At 36.7% G+C, this 13,454-nt stretch overlaps 1 protein-coding gene across 4 annotated transcripts in view; it reads right to left on the bottom strand.

The window, feature by feature from the left end:
• The window catches only part of RAP1GDS1 (Rap1 GTPase-GDP dissociation stimulator 1), a 147,461-nt gene that overhangs the window by 87,557 nt on the left and 46,450 nt on the right, over positions 1 to 13,454 (bottom strand). For 3 of the 4 annotated variants that reach the window (XM_037141639.2, XM_037141640.2, XM_037141641.2), the window contains exons 3-4: positions 4,962 to 5,084; positions 921 to 1,046 (exon numbers count right to left, since the gene is read on the bottom strand). In XM_037141639.2, the coding sequence (XP_036997534.1) occupies positions 921 to 1,046; positions 4,962 to 5,084 (249 nt within the window). Of the gene's footprint in view, positions 1 to 920; positions 1,047 to 4,903; positions 5,085 to 13,454 lie in introns of those variants that run through there. The other variant, XM_037141642.2, reaches the window with a different exon arrangement.

The following is a 13,454-nucleotide window of genomic DNA, read 5'->3' as shown; positions in this document are numbered from 1 at the left end:
TCTTTCTTTCTTTCTTTCTTTCTTCTTTCTATCTCTCTCTCTTTCTTTCTTCCTTTCTTTTATCATAAATAAATATGTTTATGACCTTATGTAATATCTGGCTTATATACACAAATCACTACTGAAAACAATGTCTATTATAAGAGGGCTTTGTCTTCTGTGTTTATAACAAAACATGAGTCACTCAAAGGTGAATTATAAACTCAATAGGGAAAATAAGCAATGAAAGTTATCCCAGTTATATAAATATATGTTTTTTGGCTCAAAAAACAGAAATCTAAGAAAAATCAGGATAAGCCTAATTAAATTAAATATACTCAAGATTTTTCTGTACATATGTGGGAAGGAAAAGCAGAAAATGTAAAATTTTTGCGATATACCATACTCTTTGCCTACCAGAACAGTGTGTTATAGAAAGTGATGAGGATGACAATGACATTGTAACAAATAGGAATGAAGTCAATGCAAATGCAGGAGGCCAATCTAGCTTTTGAGAAGATTATGAGTTTTATGCATGGTTTTACTGAATTGTAAATAATTAAAAATGTATTTGGAGACTTTGAAACTTTAAAAAACTGTTCATAAGCATTCACATTCAGAGATGATACTTTAATAAAACCTTATTGAAAAGATGTATATATTTAATTTAAAGCACAATTTCTTAGGAATTGACTTACTCTCCTCTGAAAATATAATTTGAGAAGCAGAGGCAAAGAGCTCCTTTTTTATAACTTCTTGCTTAAGAATCACTATGGCCCACATCTCCACCAGACCTGCTACATAAGCAGAGCTGCCATAGTGGCCCATGTTAGTGTCTCAGCCTAGAAAAGTCAGTGCTAACACCACAAGGGGAAGTTAGTTTGAAATCATAGTACTTAAACAAAAGTTTATAAGTGTATCACTGATATTTCAACACTTACGGCTATCATAACATATGTTTCCTAGAGCCCTGCCCGTTTGAAGCAGCACTTCCTGGTCTTTGCTATTTAGTAGTTGCACCAGTGGTGAGATCAATCCAGCATCCACACATGGAATTCTCATGAATTCTGAAAATAAGAGACATATTTAATTAAAAATCTACAGACTCACAACTTCCACAAATCATGCCCCTAAATAAAATACGTACTATTAAAATGTCCAACGTAGCTTACTATTGAAGAGTACATTTCTGTTCAAAAGTACCCATACAAGTCTATAACATACTTCATGAAATAACTACACAAAAATGTGTGGGGTTGTAATTTTCCTTTGTTGACAGTGCGCCATAAACTAAAAGGATTTTTAACTTTCTTTATACCTAACTTATTATTATGTTCTTATAATAACTGAATGTGCTTAGGAAACAGCAAGTAATGATAGAAATATTGGTAATGGCATTTCCATGAGCCTGATCATTAAAGTATAGCAGGTCTTCAAACAAGCTGTTCCATCCAATGTTGTTTTGTTATAATGTTGATGAGATGCAGTAGAAACCTAATTCTTGTTTATATCAAATTAGCCTATGGTAAAACTGGCTTTGCCATACAGTGCTTTACCACAGTTCCAAGACCTATCAATGACACTAAGTGAGAACGTAATGTACTTACTACAGTTATAAAGTAAGCCATCAAACTGTAGAATTTTCACTCTATGTTCTCTAGAAAGCTAAAATATGACTTTTAAAAAAGGTTCCAGTGAATTATTAAAAATAGGTCCTTTTCAATTGGTAAGACAACAGAAACATCTATTATTTATCTTCATTCCTGTCCTTTATTAAAATCCATTTTATAGATTACTCATATCTGTTGTTATACACATGCATTTAGTCTAAAGCACCAAATGTTTTCTTACATCTCAAACTTTTTTCCTTAGCTTTATAATATACTGTTCTAAATTTAGTAACTTTCCAATGATACCATCATAGTTACAATTAGACAAACTTTTTTACAGTGTCTCTCATGAAAGCCTATTACAAAATTTAAGGATAATAAAGATACCTAACTGATGACAGCTTTCTAATAACCAATATTAGAATCGTCATTCTGGATATTAGGACTTACTGTAAGGATGTTCTTGTCAATTAGGTTAGTCAACAAAGATCTAATTCTTGAATCTATACTCTATCCTACTAAATAAAAATTACTCTTTTCACTCTTGCTTTCAAAGGGCGTCCACTCCTTAATTTGTCCCACAAGTGCCCTCATAAGCAATCTCCCCCTCTTTTTCTTCATTTTCAAATTCTTAAGAGCACATCGCCCTAACAGGGGTGGCTCAGTTCATTGGGAGTGTAGTCACGGTGTAACCAAAAGGTCACAAACCCTGTGGGTTTCAATCCCAGTCTGGGCATGTATGGTCTCTGGTCTGGGCACATATAGGGCAACCTATTGATGCTTCTCTCTTGCGCTGATATTTCTTCTCTCATTTCCTCTCTCCTTCACTCTCTCTTTAAAAAGCAATAAAGAAATGTCCTCCAGTGAGGATACAAACAAACATACATTTTTTTGAAATTCTGAGAGTGTATCATATAGGGCTGTTATAAGAACTGTTACCTCTGTAACAACTTCTTTTCCCCCTAAGATAGCTATAAATCACAAAGGAATTCCTCTTTACCTAAATAAATGATTGCATTTCTACCTTATCTCTTACCTACCTTTATATAATTGAAAAAGTTCTCTAACTTAAACTTCCAAAAGTAAGAGTACTTTCCTACTTCTAAAGCTAACCTTTTGGTTTACTGTTGAAGTTTCTGGGATTTTTTTAAAACTCAGTAGAATGAGATATTCCATCACCTACCGGGAAAATGAATTATACTATACTCTTCCATGAATTCAATGACTATAGGACATGACACATCAATTTACTTATCTACCTCTTAAATTAATAGTTACTTTAGAATCTTTATAGATTTCAAATCTTAAAATAACTTTCCACCAATTTAAAATAATTAAAGGCAGATATCCTTTTCACCTCCTGCCATGCCTACTTTCCAACAGTAGTCATCATTTAAATGACTACTAAAATAAGAAATTTAGGAAAAGTCTGATTTGCATTCATTTCACAAATGGAGTCTGTTGTTATATCTTATTGTTTTGCTTATTTGTTTTGTCAATGCTATCCTTCAGGCAATGGCAGCATGATGAATTACTATTTTCCTTTGCTTTTAGATTCTAACTGTCTATGTGGTACCAACCTATCTGTTACATTTTTGATGCTTCAATCGATGTTTGGCATTCTTGAAACAACAGAAGGTAAATAATTACAGGAAAATTGGGAATCAAATAAAACTATTCTAAACTTTTTTTAATTTAAAAGCATATAAAGAATTCCTCAAACATATACAATGTTATATGTCAATTATAACTCAGGTTTTTTCTTAAGATATACCAAAGCTAGTATATTCCTCAGCTTTCAGTCAATGTAAAAGCAATACCGCCTGGAGAAAGTAAACTCCTTCTACAATCTTTTGCTTCTCCGACAGTTTACTTTTTAAGCGAGGAGTACGGCTCTTCCTTAGCTAGTTTTAAAAACATGAATTCACCTACTTTGGATGGATATATTTGAAACTATACCAGGAACTTATCAGAAATGTTTATAAAATATATATTATTTAATCTATATATAAGTATATATATAATACTGGAGAGGCCACAGACTGGCTGTGATTGTCATCCTTGTTCAAAGGGTTCCCACACATACATGCCTAGTTTCTGGAAATCTATATTGTGATTCTAATGAGATTAAATATAAACCACTTTATCTCAAAAACCAACCTGCTTTGCATCTAAGATTCAGATAGTGGTTTTGTTCTAGGCTAACAAAGCACATCTGAAGGGGTTCCATTTTCAAACTAAATCTGCTTCAGGAGCTCTTTGTTGTCCCAAAGTGTTCACTACCTATTTGGAGTAATTCAAATCTGCTTTAAGTACATTAAATATTCCAAGATCTCTGAGCATTTATAACCACTTCATATCCAAAGCACTGTATAGTGATAATACAAACAGGTGGCCAGTTTTCAGTTAATAACTCCCAAAAATGATTTACCAATATAAAAAACTTTACTGAAACCTGAACGACATTTTGAAAACCTATAAACAAGGAGAAAAAAAACTCACAGTAACACATTTATGAACAGGTTGTTTTACTAGGCCACCTACCATACTGACTACATAAGGAAGGCCAGAGTTTTTAAATGTCTTCTTTTAAAAGTAAAACAAATGAAACTTACTAAAATAAAAGGCCTACAAATAATATCAAACAGATAAATTGAGACTCACTAAAGGTATTACATTTAGTATGGCCTTCCCTTGTGAATAAAAACTGCTTTAAAAAGTCAGGGTTTTCTCAAACTGACTGAATTAAAATCATGTGCAAATATTTCTGCTATAATAAATTCTTCCAAGGAATATCTCATTAGATATAAATTATACATAATGGGATGGACTGGCTATTATCTAATCTAAGTTCTGCTGTCATTATTATTTTCCCAGAGTATTTAAAAAATGGAAATTAAAAAAAATAAATGTTTCCTAAGAAGGTGAATGCAGAAAACAACATACATTCCAACTGCTCTTTGGCTGTCATGTGCCAATGTCAGGAGGATAGGCCAAATGAAAAAATAAACAGTTTAAACCTGGGTATAACAGGAAAGCTCTCTGTGAAAAGAAAAGTAAGTGACTCAGTGGCAAGTTAAAGAACCCTATAAACAAAGTAGTAAATGATACAGGCACAGAAGGGACGAGCAGGGCTTCCCTTTACTTCTTCTCTGGAAGACTGGAATAGCAAATGGAAAATGTATAAGGAAAATGACTATAACTATAGTCATTTTTAACAATTACATGAAAAAAGTCAAAGAAAAGAGAAATAGAAGAAACATAAAAATGTCTAATCTACAAAATTAAAACATAAATTAATAAAACATACTGACAAGTAAGGTGTAAAACTGAAGATGTTCCCAGCAGAAAAGTTCTTGAGGAAAACCTCACCATTTTTGGCTACTTCTGCTATGATGTTAGCTATTTTGGCTGTGCAGGAAGACTGTGGAATCAAGAGACTTGCAAACAGTTGAAGTATTCCACTTCCTTGGATTTTTTCACTTGTTTCCATATCTGCAAGAGATATAAACAAAGAACTTCAATGAAAATCCTCAACCCTGACAAATGTATACATTAACATTCAAGAATTTTCACCATCCAAGTAAAAATTTGTTCAGTATACATTCAAATATATGTATTTATATAAAATTACCTTCAGTTCCGCAACCTGCTTGAGTTTTTATCTGCACAAAACACTTCATAATACAATCTTTTGCCTATCTACAGTCAGATTATAAAGGAATCCTTTCTGAATATACCATTTGCATACTAAACTTACTTTTCAATGTTAGTTTCAATCCTCTCTATGCAGAGTAAGAATGCCTTTTTTCTACTTCCCTTCTGCATTCTATAACAATTCTATAACAGTATATAACTTATCTTTAGAGGGGAAGGGAAGGAGAGAGGGAGAGAAATATCAATGTGTGGTTGCATCTCGTGGGTCCCCTGCTGGGAACTGGCCTGCAACACAGGCATGTGCCCTGTAGGAATCGAACCATGATCCTCTGGTTCGCAGGCCCTCGCTCAATCCACTGAGCTACACCAGCCCGAGCTGCATTCTATAACAGTATATTATTTTATATACACATATATGTATTCATTCTATGGTTTCCTATATGCTGTCACAAGTAAAAAAATAAATGGCAAGTAAATGAGCAAAAAACCTTACATCATGTTATATGGAGTGACAGAGGAAACTATATAGTTCCATACGACTACTATGTTTTCCGTACAACTCTTCAAACCACCACTAATGAAGACAGGAAATAGTTAACGGCAATAAGGCCACAGTATTTAGAACTTGATTTGGTGATAGAAAAATTCAAGAGTCCCTTGCTTCTTTTCTTTCTTTTTTAGTTAAAATATATATAAAGAACCTTTTGATGAAACCAAGCCACTTCATGTATCTGTTAGTAAAGCATGAACTATTAAAAAAAGATAACAGGAACACTTGTTATCACTGTAGTGATAATGGACTAAAGACAAGCTCAAGAAAATAAAACAAAATTACTATTTGGTTCTAAATACTGAAGAGGCATGGGCCTATGTTTTAAGATAGTTATGCAGTTCATCAAAACATTCAATTTAAGTTTGTTTTTATGTATAGAGGCTCTATATTCTTTACATCCCTTTGGCTATACACACAAACAAGAGAGAACTCTAAATTTAGATGCCTTATTAAGTGAATTGTAGCTGATGTGACCAATAGAGTAGGAAAATAATTTTTAATAGAATAATTTGAGAAAGTCTACAGAAAATAAATATATTTCTTTACAGCGAGTGCAGAATAGTGCAGTGTTTTTCAAACTGTGGGTCCTGATCTGTCAAAAAACTCTGAAACATATGTGGTTAACAAGAACCAGCAATTTCTTAAAAAGAGAATAAAATTAACATCTACAACAACAACAAAAGAACAGGAAAAATTTTGCTCTGAATGAGGGGAAAGTTTCACTATTAGTGAAACTCTGAATTACGCATATGCTATATGCACGCCCACTGTACATGAAATGTATTTCTAACCGTAGGTTCTGGTCAAAAAGTTAAAACACATCACTCTGTGCGCAACTTCACTACCCAGGGTAACAGAACCATCACCCTCAATTCATCAGGAGAAGCTAGAGTTGTTAAATGAAAAGTATATGGGTAATTATACTTCCATGTATTTATAATCTTAAAAAAAGTAACCTGTAATTAGTTTATATATATGTATATTCATGACATTGGTACCTACAAGTCCAATAACCAAGATTATTCAATGACGAAACTCGATTCATGCATTTCTTTCCTACCATGAGCATAGTGCATTTTCATATAGCTAGTACTATTTCAGCTTCTAACATTTTTAAAAAAGATTTTATTTATTTATTTTTAGAGAGAGGGGAGGAGAGGAAGAGAGGGAGAGAAACATTGCTGTGTGGTTGCCTCTTGTGTGCCCCCTACTGGGGACCTGGCCTGCAACCCAGGCATGTGCCCTGACTGGGAATTGAACCCGTGAACCTTTGGTTCACAGGCTGGCACTCAATCCACTGAGCCACACCAGCTAGGGCTCAGCTTCTAATATTTTACATATTATAATAAGATATTTTGAAGATACTTTGAAAGTCTTATTTATTAGTCCAGAAAGATGAAATAAACTTGTCTAACATCACCAATCATACTAATCACAGAGCACAAACAGCAACTTCAGATTCTATTAAGCTAACAAATTGACATGCCTGTCACCTGGCAACCTGTGGTATTTTTTAGAACAGAAAACTTACGCATAACTAGATGAAACCTGTCCTTTTGTATGCTGTCACTTCCTAGGTTTCTTATAATTCAGATGATCACAAATGTAATGTACATGTGATGGGGACATAAAGGTGTCTTTTCAGCAAGTCCAGTTATAAAATATAAATATGTCTTTGCTTTTTGCTTCTTCATGAATTAAAAAATATATTTTGTTTTTTAAAAAAAATTTTAAATTTATCTTTAGAGGGGAATGGAAGGAGAGAGGGAGAGAAACATCAATGTGTGGTTGCCTCTCATGCGTCTCCTGCTGGGAACTGGCCTGCAACCCAGGCATGTATGTGACCTGATTGGGAATCAAACCGTGATCCTTCGGTTCTCAGGCCCTTGCTCAGTCCATTGAGCTACACCAGCCAGGGCAAAAAAAAAAAAAATGTTTTTAAGGTACCACCTAAAAATTTGACACCAAATTTCCATTAATTATTTTTTGAAACAAGAGGCCAAAAAAGTACTCTGACCATTGCTACCAGAAGACGTACAACCTTAGAGCAACAGTGAGGCAGACTGGCCCAGGGGTCTTGTCCCACCATCTGTTGGTACTGGGATGAAAGAGCAAGAGTATGGCATGAGGCATGAATCACAATTAGATGTGAAGCCGAGGCATTTGTGCGCATGGAGGCAAGTGGTTAACTGCCAATCACCTGGAGGCAAGTGGTTAACTGCCAATCACCCATGCATGCCTCATTTTCACTGTAATTGAAAGAATGGCTTAACTTCAGAGCTAAATGTCAGGGGCAAAAGGAAAAAAAATAATACAAAACTCTGGTACTCTGCTGAGACTTTCCATAGATTATAATCCAAGGAATTGGAAGAATAGTTATACAAAGCTGAATCAAGAGTCTGGGAATAGTACTTTTTAAGCTATTGTCTGAGAGATAAACGGAATAAATATAATCTGGTTTCTGATATAAATCTGAATTTAGAAAAATCTAATAGGAATTCCATTTACCTATTAGTATGCAGATTTCTATGTAGGTTTAGAATATAAATTAAACAGCTGGGAATTATCTTCTTTCCTGTGACATAAAAAACATACAGAACCAAATACTGCTTATCACTAAAATGTCACTGTCCTTAAATAATTACAGAATGTCAGCCTCATTTCATATATACTTTCTGCACTGGCATTCTACTGCATTTCCAACACATAGTTATCTGTGAAACTAAAAGATGTTCTCTGATATCAGCACCCTTGAAAGGATTTTATTTATTTATTTATTTAAAGATTTTTATTTATTTATCTTTAGAGGGGAAGGGAAGGAGAGAGGGAGAGAAACATCAATGTATGGTTGCTTCTCATGCATTCCCTGCAGGGAACTGGCCTGCAGGGAACCGGCCTGCAACCCAGGCATGTGCCCTGACTGGGATCAAACTGCAATTGTCTGGTTCAAAGGCCCGCACTCAATCCACTGAGCTACATCAGCCAGGGCATCCTTGAAACGATTTTAAAAGAGCATTAAGAAGTAGTCAGCAGTTCGTGTTTGCAGGTCTAAATGAAGCGCTATTTAAAAAAAAAATCATGCACTGTGCTCAGGAGTTGTAAAAAAAAGGGAGAATTTTCATTACTTTAGCCAGACTACAATAGACATTTTCACTACACTCCTTTCAAATGTTTGCAGGAATCAATTCAATATATCTGTCCTCATTCACATGTAGCTATGTTAACAAGAAATGTTTGAGTATGCCTACAAATTGCAGGTGGCTGGTAGCCCTTGAGTGTTAAAAGACCCATATATGAGGGGGTACCCACTCAAAAAACAGAATTATCTTCTGGAGAACAAGCCCCTTGTAGTGCTGGCTTCCCCCACCAGGTAAGTGCTCTAGAACTCATCTGTATTACCGGATTAATGGCACTGTTGTGAGAGGCTGAGTTCAGCTTCAGTGAAATTTTTTTGAAGACTCAACACGTTTACTCACTTCATCATGGGTAATTTAGGAGTGCACCTGCCCACACCGCCCTGAGTATTCAGCAGTTTTTGACCAAAAATGGCCTGACCGCTATGCCCACCCTTCCTATTCACCCAATCTCACCCCAAGTGACTACTTTCTTTCCCCAGATGGAAATGTTTTGCTGGTGTAGAAGAGGTGAAACAAAAAATGGCAGAACCACTAAAAGGCATAGAAATTGATGAGTTCAAAAACTGTTTTGAGCAGTGGAAAAAAGAAATCTTAATAGGTGTATTTCATCAAAGGGAGAGTACTTTGAAGATGACTGAAGTTTAAACATGTAAGAATACACTTTTTTATAAATAAATTCCGCGGTTTTGGGGGGCCCCCTCGTATGATTGGCAACTGCAACTCTAAAATAACATCTGTAGGAGGACCTCCTGCGGGACTCACAGCCACGGCAGTAGCTCTAGGAGTGCTGAAACCTCTCGTTCTGTCCTTGCAGTCCTAGGTCCATGGTCCTGGCCCCCTGATGACAATAGGCAGTTTAGTTATGAATCTGCCAGTGACAGAAACAGAAAACTGGGCAATCAGGTCAGAGCAACTTGAAAGAAGAGTAAATCAAGAAGCTAGGCTGCAATGTAGTACAGGGAGGAAAAGTTAAAGCACAACTCACAGAACTTCTCAAGGCCAATGACCTGGTGAACAGAAGAAACAGGCAGGAATGGGAATCACCCATAATTTAAGGCTGAAGTTCCCAATAAATCTGCCAGATAAATACATTAAAATAATTGACTTCACGGTTAAATACCAAGATGGGGTTTTCAAATATGCTACTACAATAAACTGAGCTTATGATGTTATGTTAGCATATAGGCTTTGTGAGGATAAATTAATAAAAAGCAATTGTAAACTCCAAGTTAGAAAAACAAAACTAATGACTGCTATTACTATGACCCTCTTAGATTAAAAATGTATTTGGATAAACTGATAGTATTTTTTAAAGTGGGAAAACAATACTTAAAGTTTAAAGTTTCACTTAGAGGTATGGGAACAGTAAAGAACTGGTATCTTTATATTCCATGTCCGAGGAATCCTGACGACTGATTGTGAAGAGGAGACCTGGAGTTGGGATGGACTGCAACAACCAGGAATATGACTCACAGATACTCATGTATATCCTTATTTCTGGGAACTATGTGTTTCTCAAGGGGTAAATTTTTAGAACACTGTGTAACAAGTAACATAGCCCTGTGCTCGGGCAACCTGATCCAAATACAAAACTTCCTTTATTACTACACGGACAAGCCCCACATCTTCTCTCCTTTTATCCAATTGAAAACAAAGGGTGTGTGTGTGTGTGTGTGTGTTTGTACCTCATAAACACATTTCACCCTTTGTATTCACCAAATAGATCTTAACTTTTAAAGCCATCCTAGTTTCTATTTCAGTGACAGACAGGGACTCTGTCGAAGCAAAAAATCCTAGAGGGCTACAAATTTTTCTCTTTTAGCAAATGCCTTTCTACCACCCACATTTAATCAGAATGGAGGTTCCACAGATTCCACCTCATTAGCATCTTGTACATCTTCCTTCCCTTTCTACATTCCTGTTATATCAGGTTCTCAGTTCTGACCATTATTTTTTTTTAATTTCTCAAAATTTCTTTCTTTTTTAAAAATTATTTATTTATATATTTTTACATTATTTTATTACTTTTATTTATTTATTTTAATTGCATTGATTATGCCATTACAGTTGTTCTAATCCCCCCTTCATTCTCCTCCACCCTGCACACCCCCTCCCCCACCATTCCCCCCCTTTAGTTTATGACCACCTGTCTCAAATTCTTTAGATTCTATATTTCCCATACTATTCTTGCCCTCCCCCCATCTATTTTCTACCTACCGTCTATGCTACTTATTTTCTGTATCTTCTCCCCCCTTCTCCTTCTCCCACTCCCCTGTTGCTAACCCTCCTTGAGATCTTCATTTCTATGGTTCTGCTCCTGATCTAGCTGTCCTTTTAGTTTGCTTTTGTTTTAGGTGTGGTTCTTAACTGTGAGTTTGCTGTCCTTTCACTGTTCATCTTTTTTATCTTCTTTTTCTTAGGTAAGTCCCTTTAACATTTCATATAATAAGGGCTTGGTGATGATGAACTCCCTGAATTTGATTTTATCTGAGAAGCACTTTATCTGTCCTTCCATTCTAAATGAAAGTTTTGCTGGATAGAGTAATCTTGGATGTAGGTCTTTGGATTTCATGACTTGGAATACTTCTTTCCAGCCCCTTCTTGCCTGTAAGGTCTCTTTTGAGAAATCAGCTGACAGTCTGATGGGAAATCTTTTGTAGGTGACTATCCCCTTATCTCTTGCTGCTTCTAGGATTCTTTCCTTCACTTTAATCTTGGGTAATGTAATGATGATGTGCCTTGGTGTGTTTCTTCTTGGGTCTAACTTCTTTGGGACTCTCTGAGCTTCTTGGATTTCCTGGAAGTCTACTGCCTCTGCCAGATCAGGGAAATTCTCCTTTATTATTTGTTCGAATAAGTTTTCCACTGGTTGCTGTTCCTTTCCCCTTCTGGTACCCCTATAATTCTGATGTTGGAGTGTTTAAAGATGCCCTGGAGGTTCCTAAGCCTCTCCTCATTTTTTTGAATTCTTGTTTCTTCGTATTTTCCTGTTTGGCCTTTTTTTCTTCCTTCTTGTTCACTCCCTTAATTTGAGTCCCAGTTTCCTTTTCATCACTATTGGTTTCCTGTGCAATTCCCTTTATGTCAATTAGTTTAGCCTTCATATGTTCCTCTAATTTGTGACTAAAATCAACCAGTTCTGTGAGCATCCTGATCACCAGTGTTTTGAACTATGCATCTGAAAGTTTTGCTATTTCTTCGTCGTTTAGATTTATGGGCTCTGGGGCTTTGAGATCTTCTTGGGCCATTTTTGGTGTGTTCGCACCTGTTAAGTATGAGGAGCAGAGCCTTAGGTGTTCACCAGGGTAGGGCTGCCCAGGTTGCTGGGTTGTGACGCTGTATGTGGGGGCGGGGTCAGAGCAGGGAAATGGCGGCCCCCTCTGGGTCCTGCTCGGTCTCACTGCCCACTCCCCCGCCGGTCTATCTGCGCACGAATGCAGTCAACCCCGGCCCTGCGCCCTCGCTGAGTCTGCCAGTCGCTCACTGGGTCGTTCACTGGGTCCACTGGTTGCAACCCTGGGCCTGGGATTCGCGTGCCTGAGTCCGTCTGACCGCGTTTTCCTGTGCAACCCCGCTCCACCAGCTGCTGGCTTCGCTCCTCTTACCGGTCAGGCTGAAGAATTTGTTATTATCAGACTTCCGAAAAGTTCAATTTTCTGTGTTCTGACTGTGTTTCCTGTTGCTAATATTTCCTTGTCTCTAAACTTGGTTGTGTGAGAAAGCACGGCGTCTCCACCTATGCCTCCATCTTGGCGGAAGTCTAAATTATTTTTCAATTAGTTTTCTGCCTTTTACTCCCATCCCAGCCCATCCGCCTGTGCCCCCCACCTCCCTCCCATTTCCACCCCCCTTAGTTGTTGTCCATGTGTCCTTTATACTAGTTCCTGTAAATACTTCCCCTTTTTCCCCTGAAATTCCCTCCCTTCTCCCCTCTGGTCGGTCGCTGTCCCCCTGTTCTCTATTTCAGTGTCGTTGTTTTTGTTTTGCTTGTTTGTTTTGTTGTTTAGCTTCCTGTTAAAGGTGAGATCATATGGTATTTGTCTTTCACCGCCTGGCTTATTTCACTCAGCATAATGCTTTCCAGTTCCATCCAAGCTGCTGCAAAGGGTAGGAGCTCCTCTTTTCTTTCTGCTGCATAGAATTCCAACACAATGGAATTCTGACCATTATTAAATGCAATGGACTCCTCAAGAGTCTCCCTAACTCCAGCTTTCCCACTGCCCTGATCCATAAAGATATCAGAATAAACTTCTGAAAATGGAAATTTTATGTCCTTCCTTATTTTACATCTTTTAATGATTTTCCATACATTCTTAAAATTTATCTTTCATTTTTTATTGTTCCATTACCATTTATTCCTCTATCACAATCACCACACTGTTGTCCATATCCAAGAGTCCTTTTTCCTCAGTCCCGCCACCTGCTAACTGCCCACCCACCACCAAGCTGTTAGCTTGCTCTCTCTGAGTCTGTCTCTAGCTTGTTAGATCAGTTTGTTCACTAGATTCCAAATATGTG

Source organism: Artibeus jamaicensis, unplaced genomic scaffold, assembly GCF_021234435.1.
Source record: "Artibeus jamaicensis isolate MK-2021 breed Jamaican fruit bat unplaced genomic scaffold, CSHL_Jam_final contig_452, whole genome shotgun sequence".
Lineage (NCBI taxonomy): Eukaryota > Metazoa > Chordata > Mammalia > Chiroptera > Phyllostomidae > Artibeus > Artibeus jamaicensis.
Note: the sequence above shows the minus strand (reverse complement) of the source record. Positions and strands in the feature narration are given on the sequence as shown.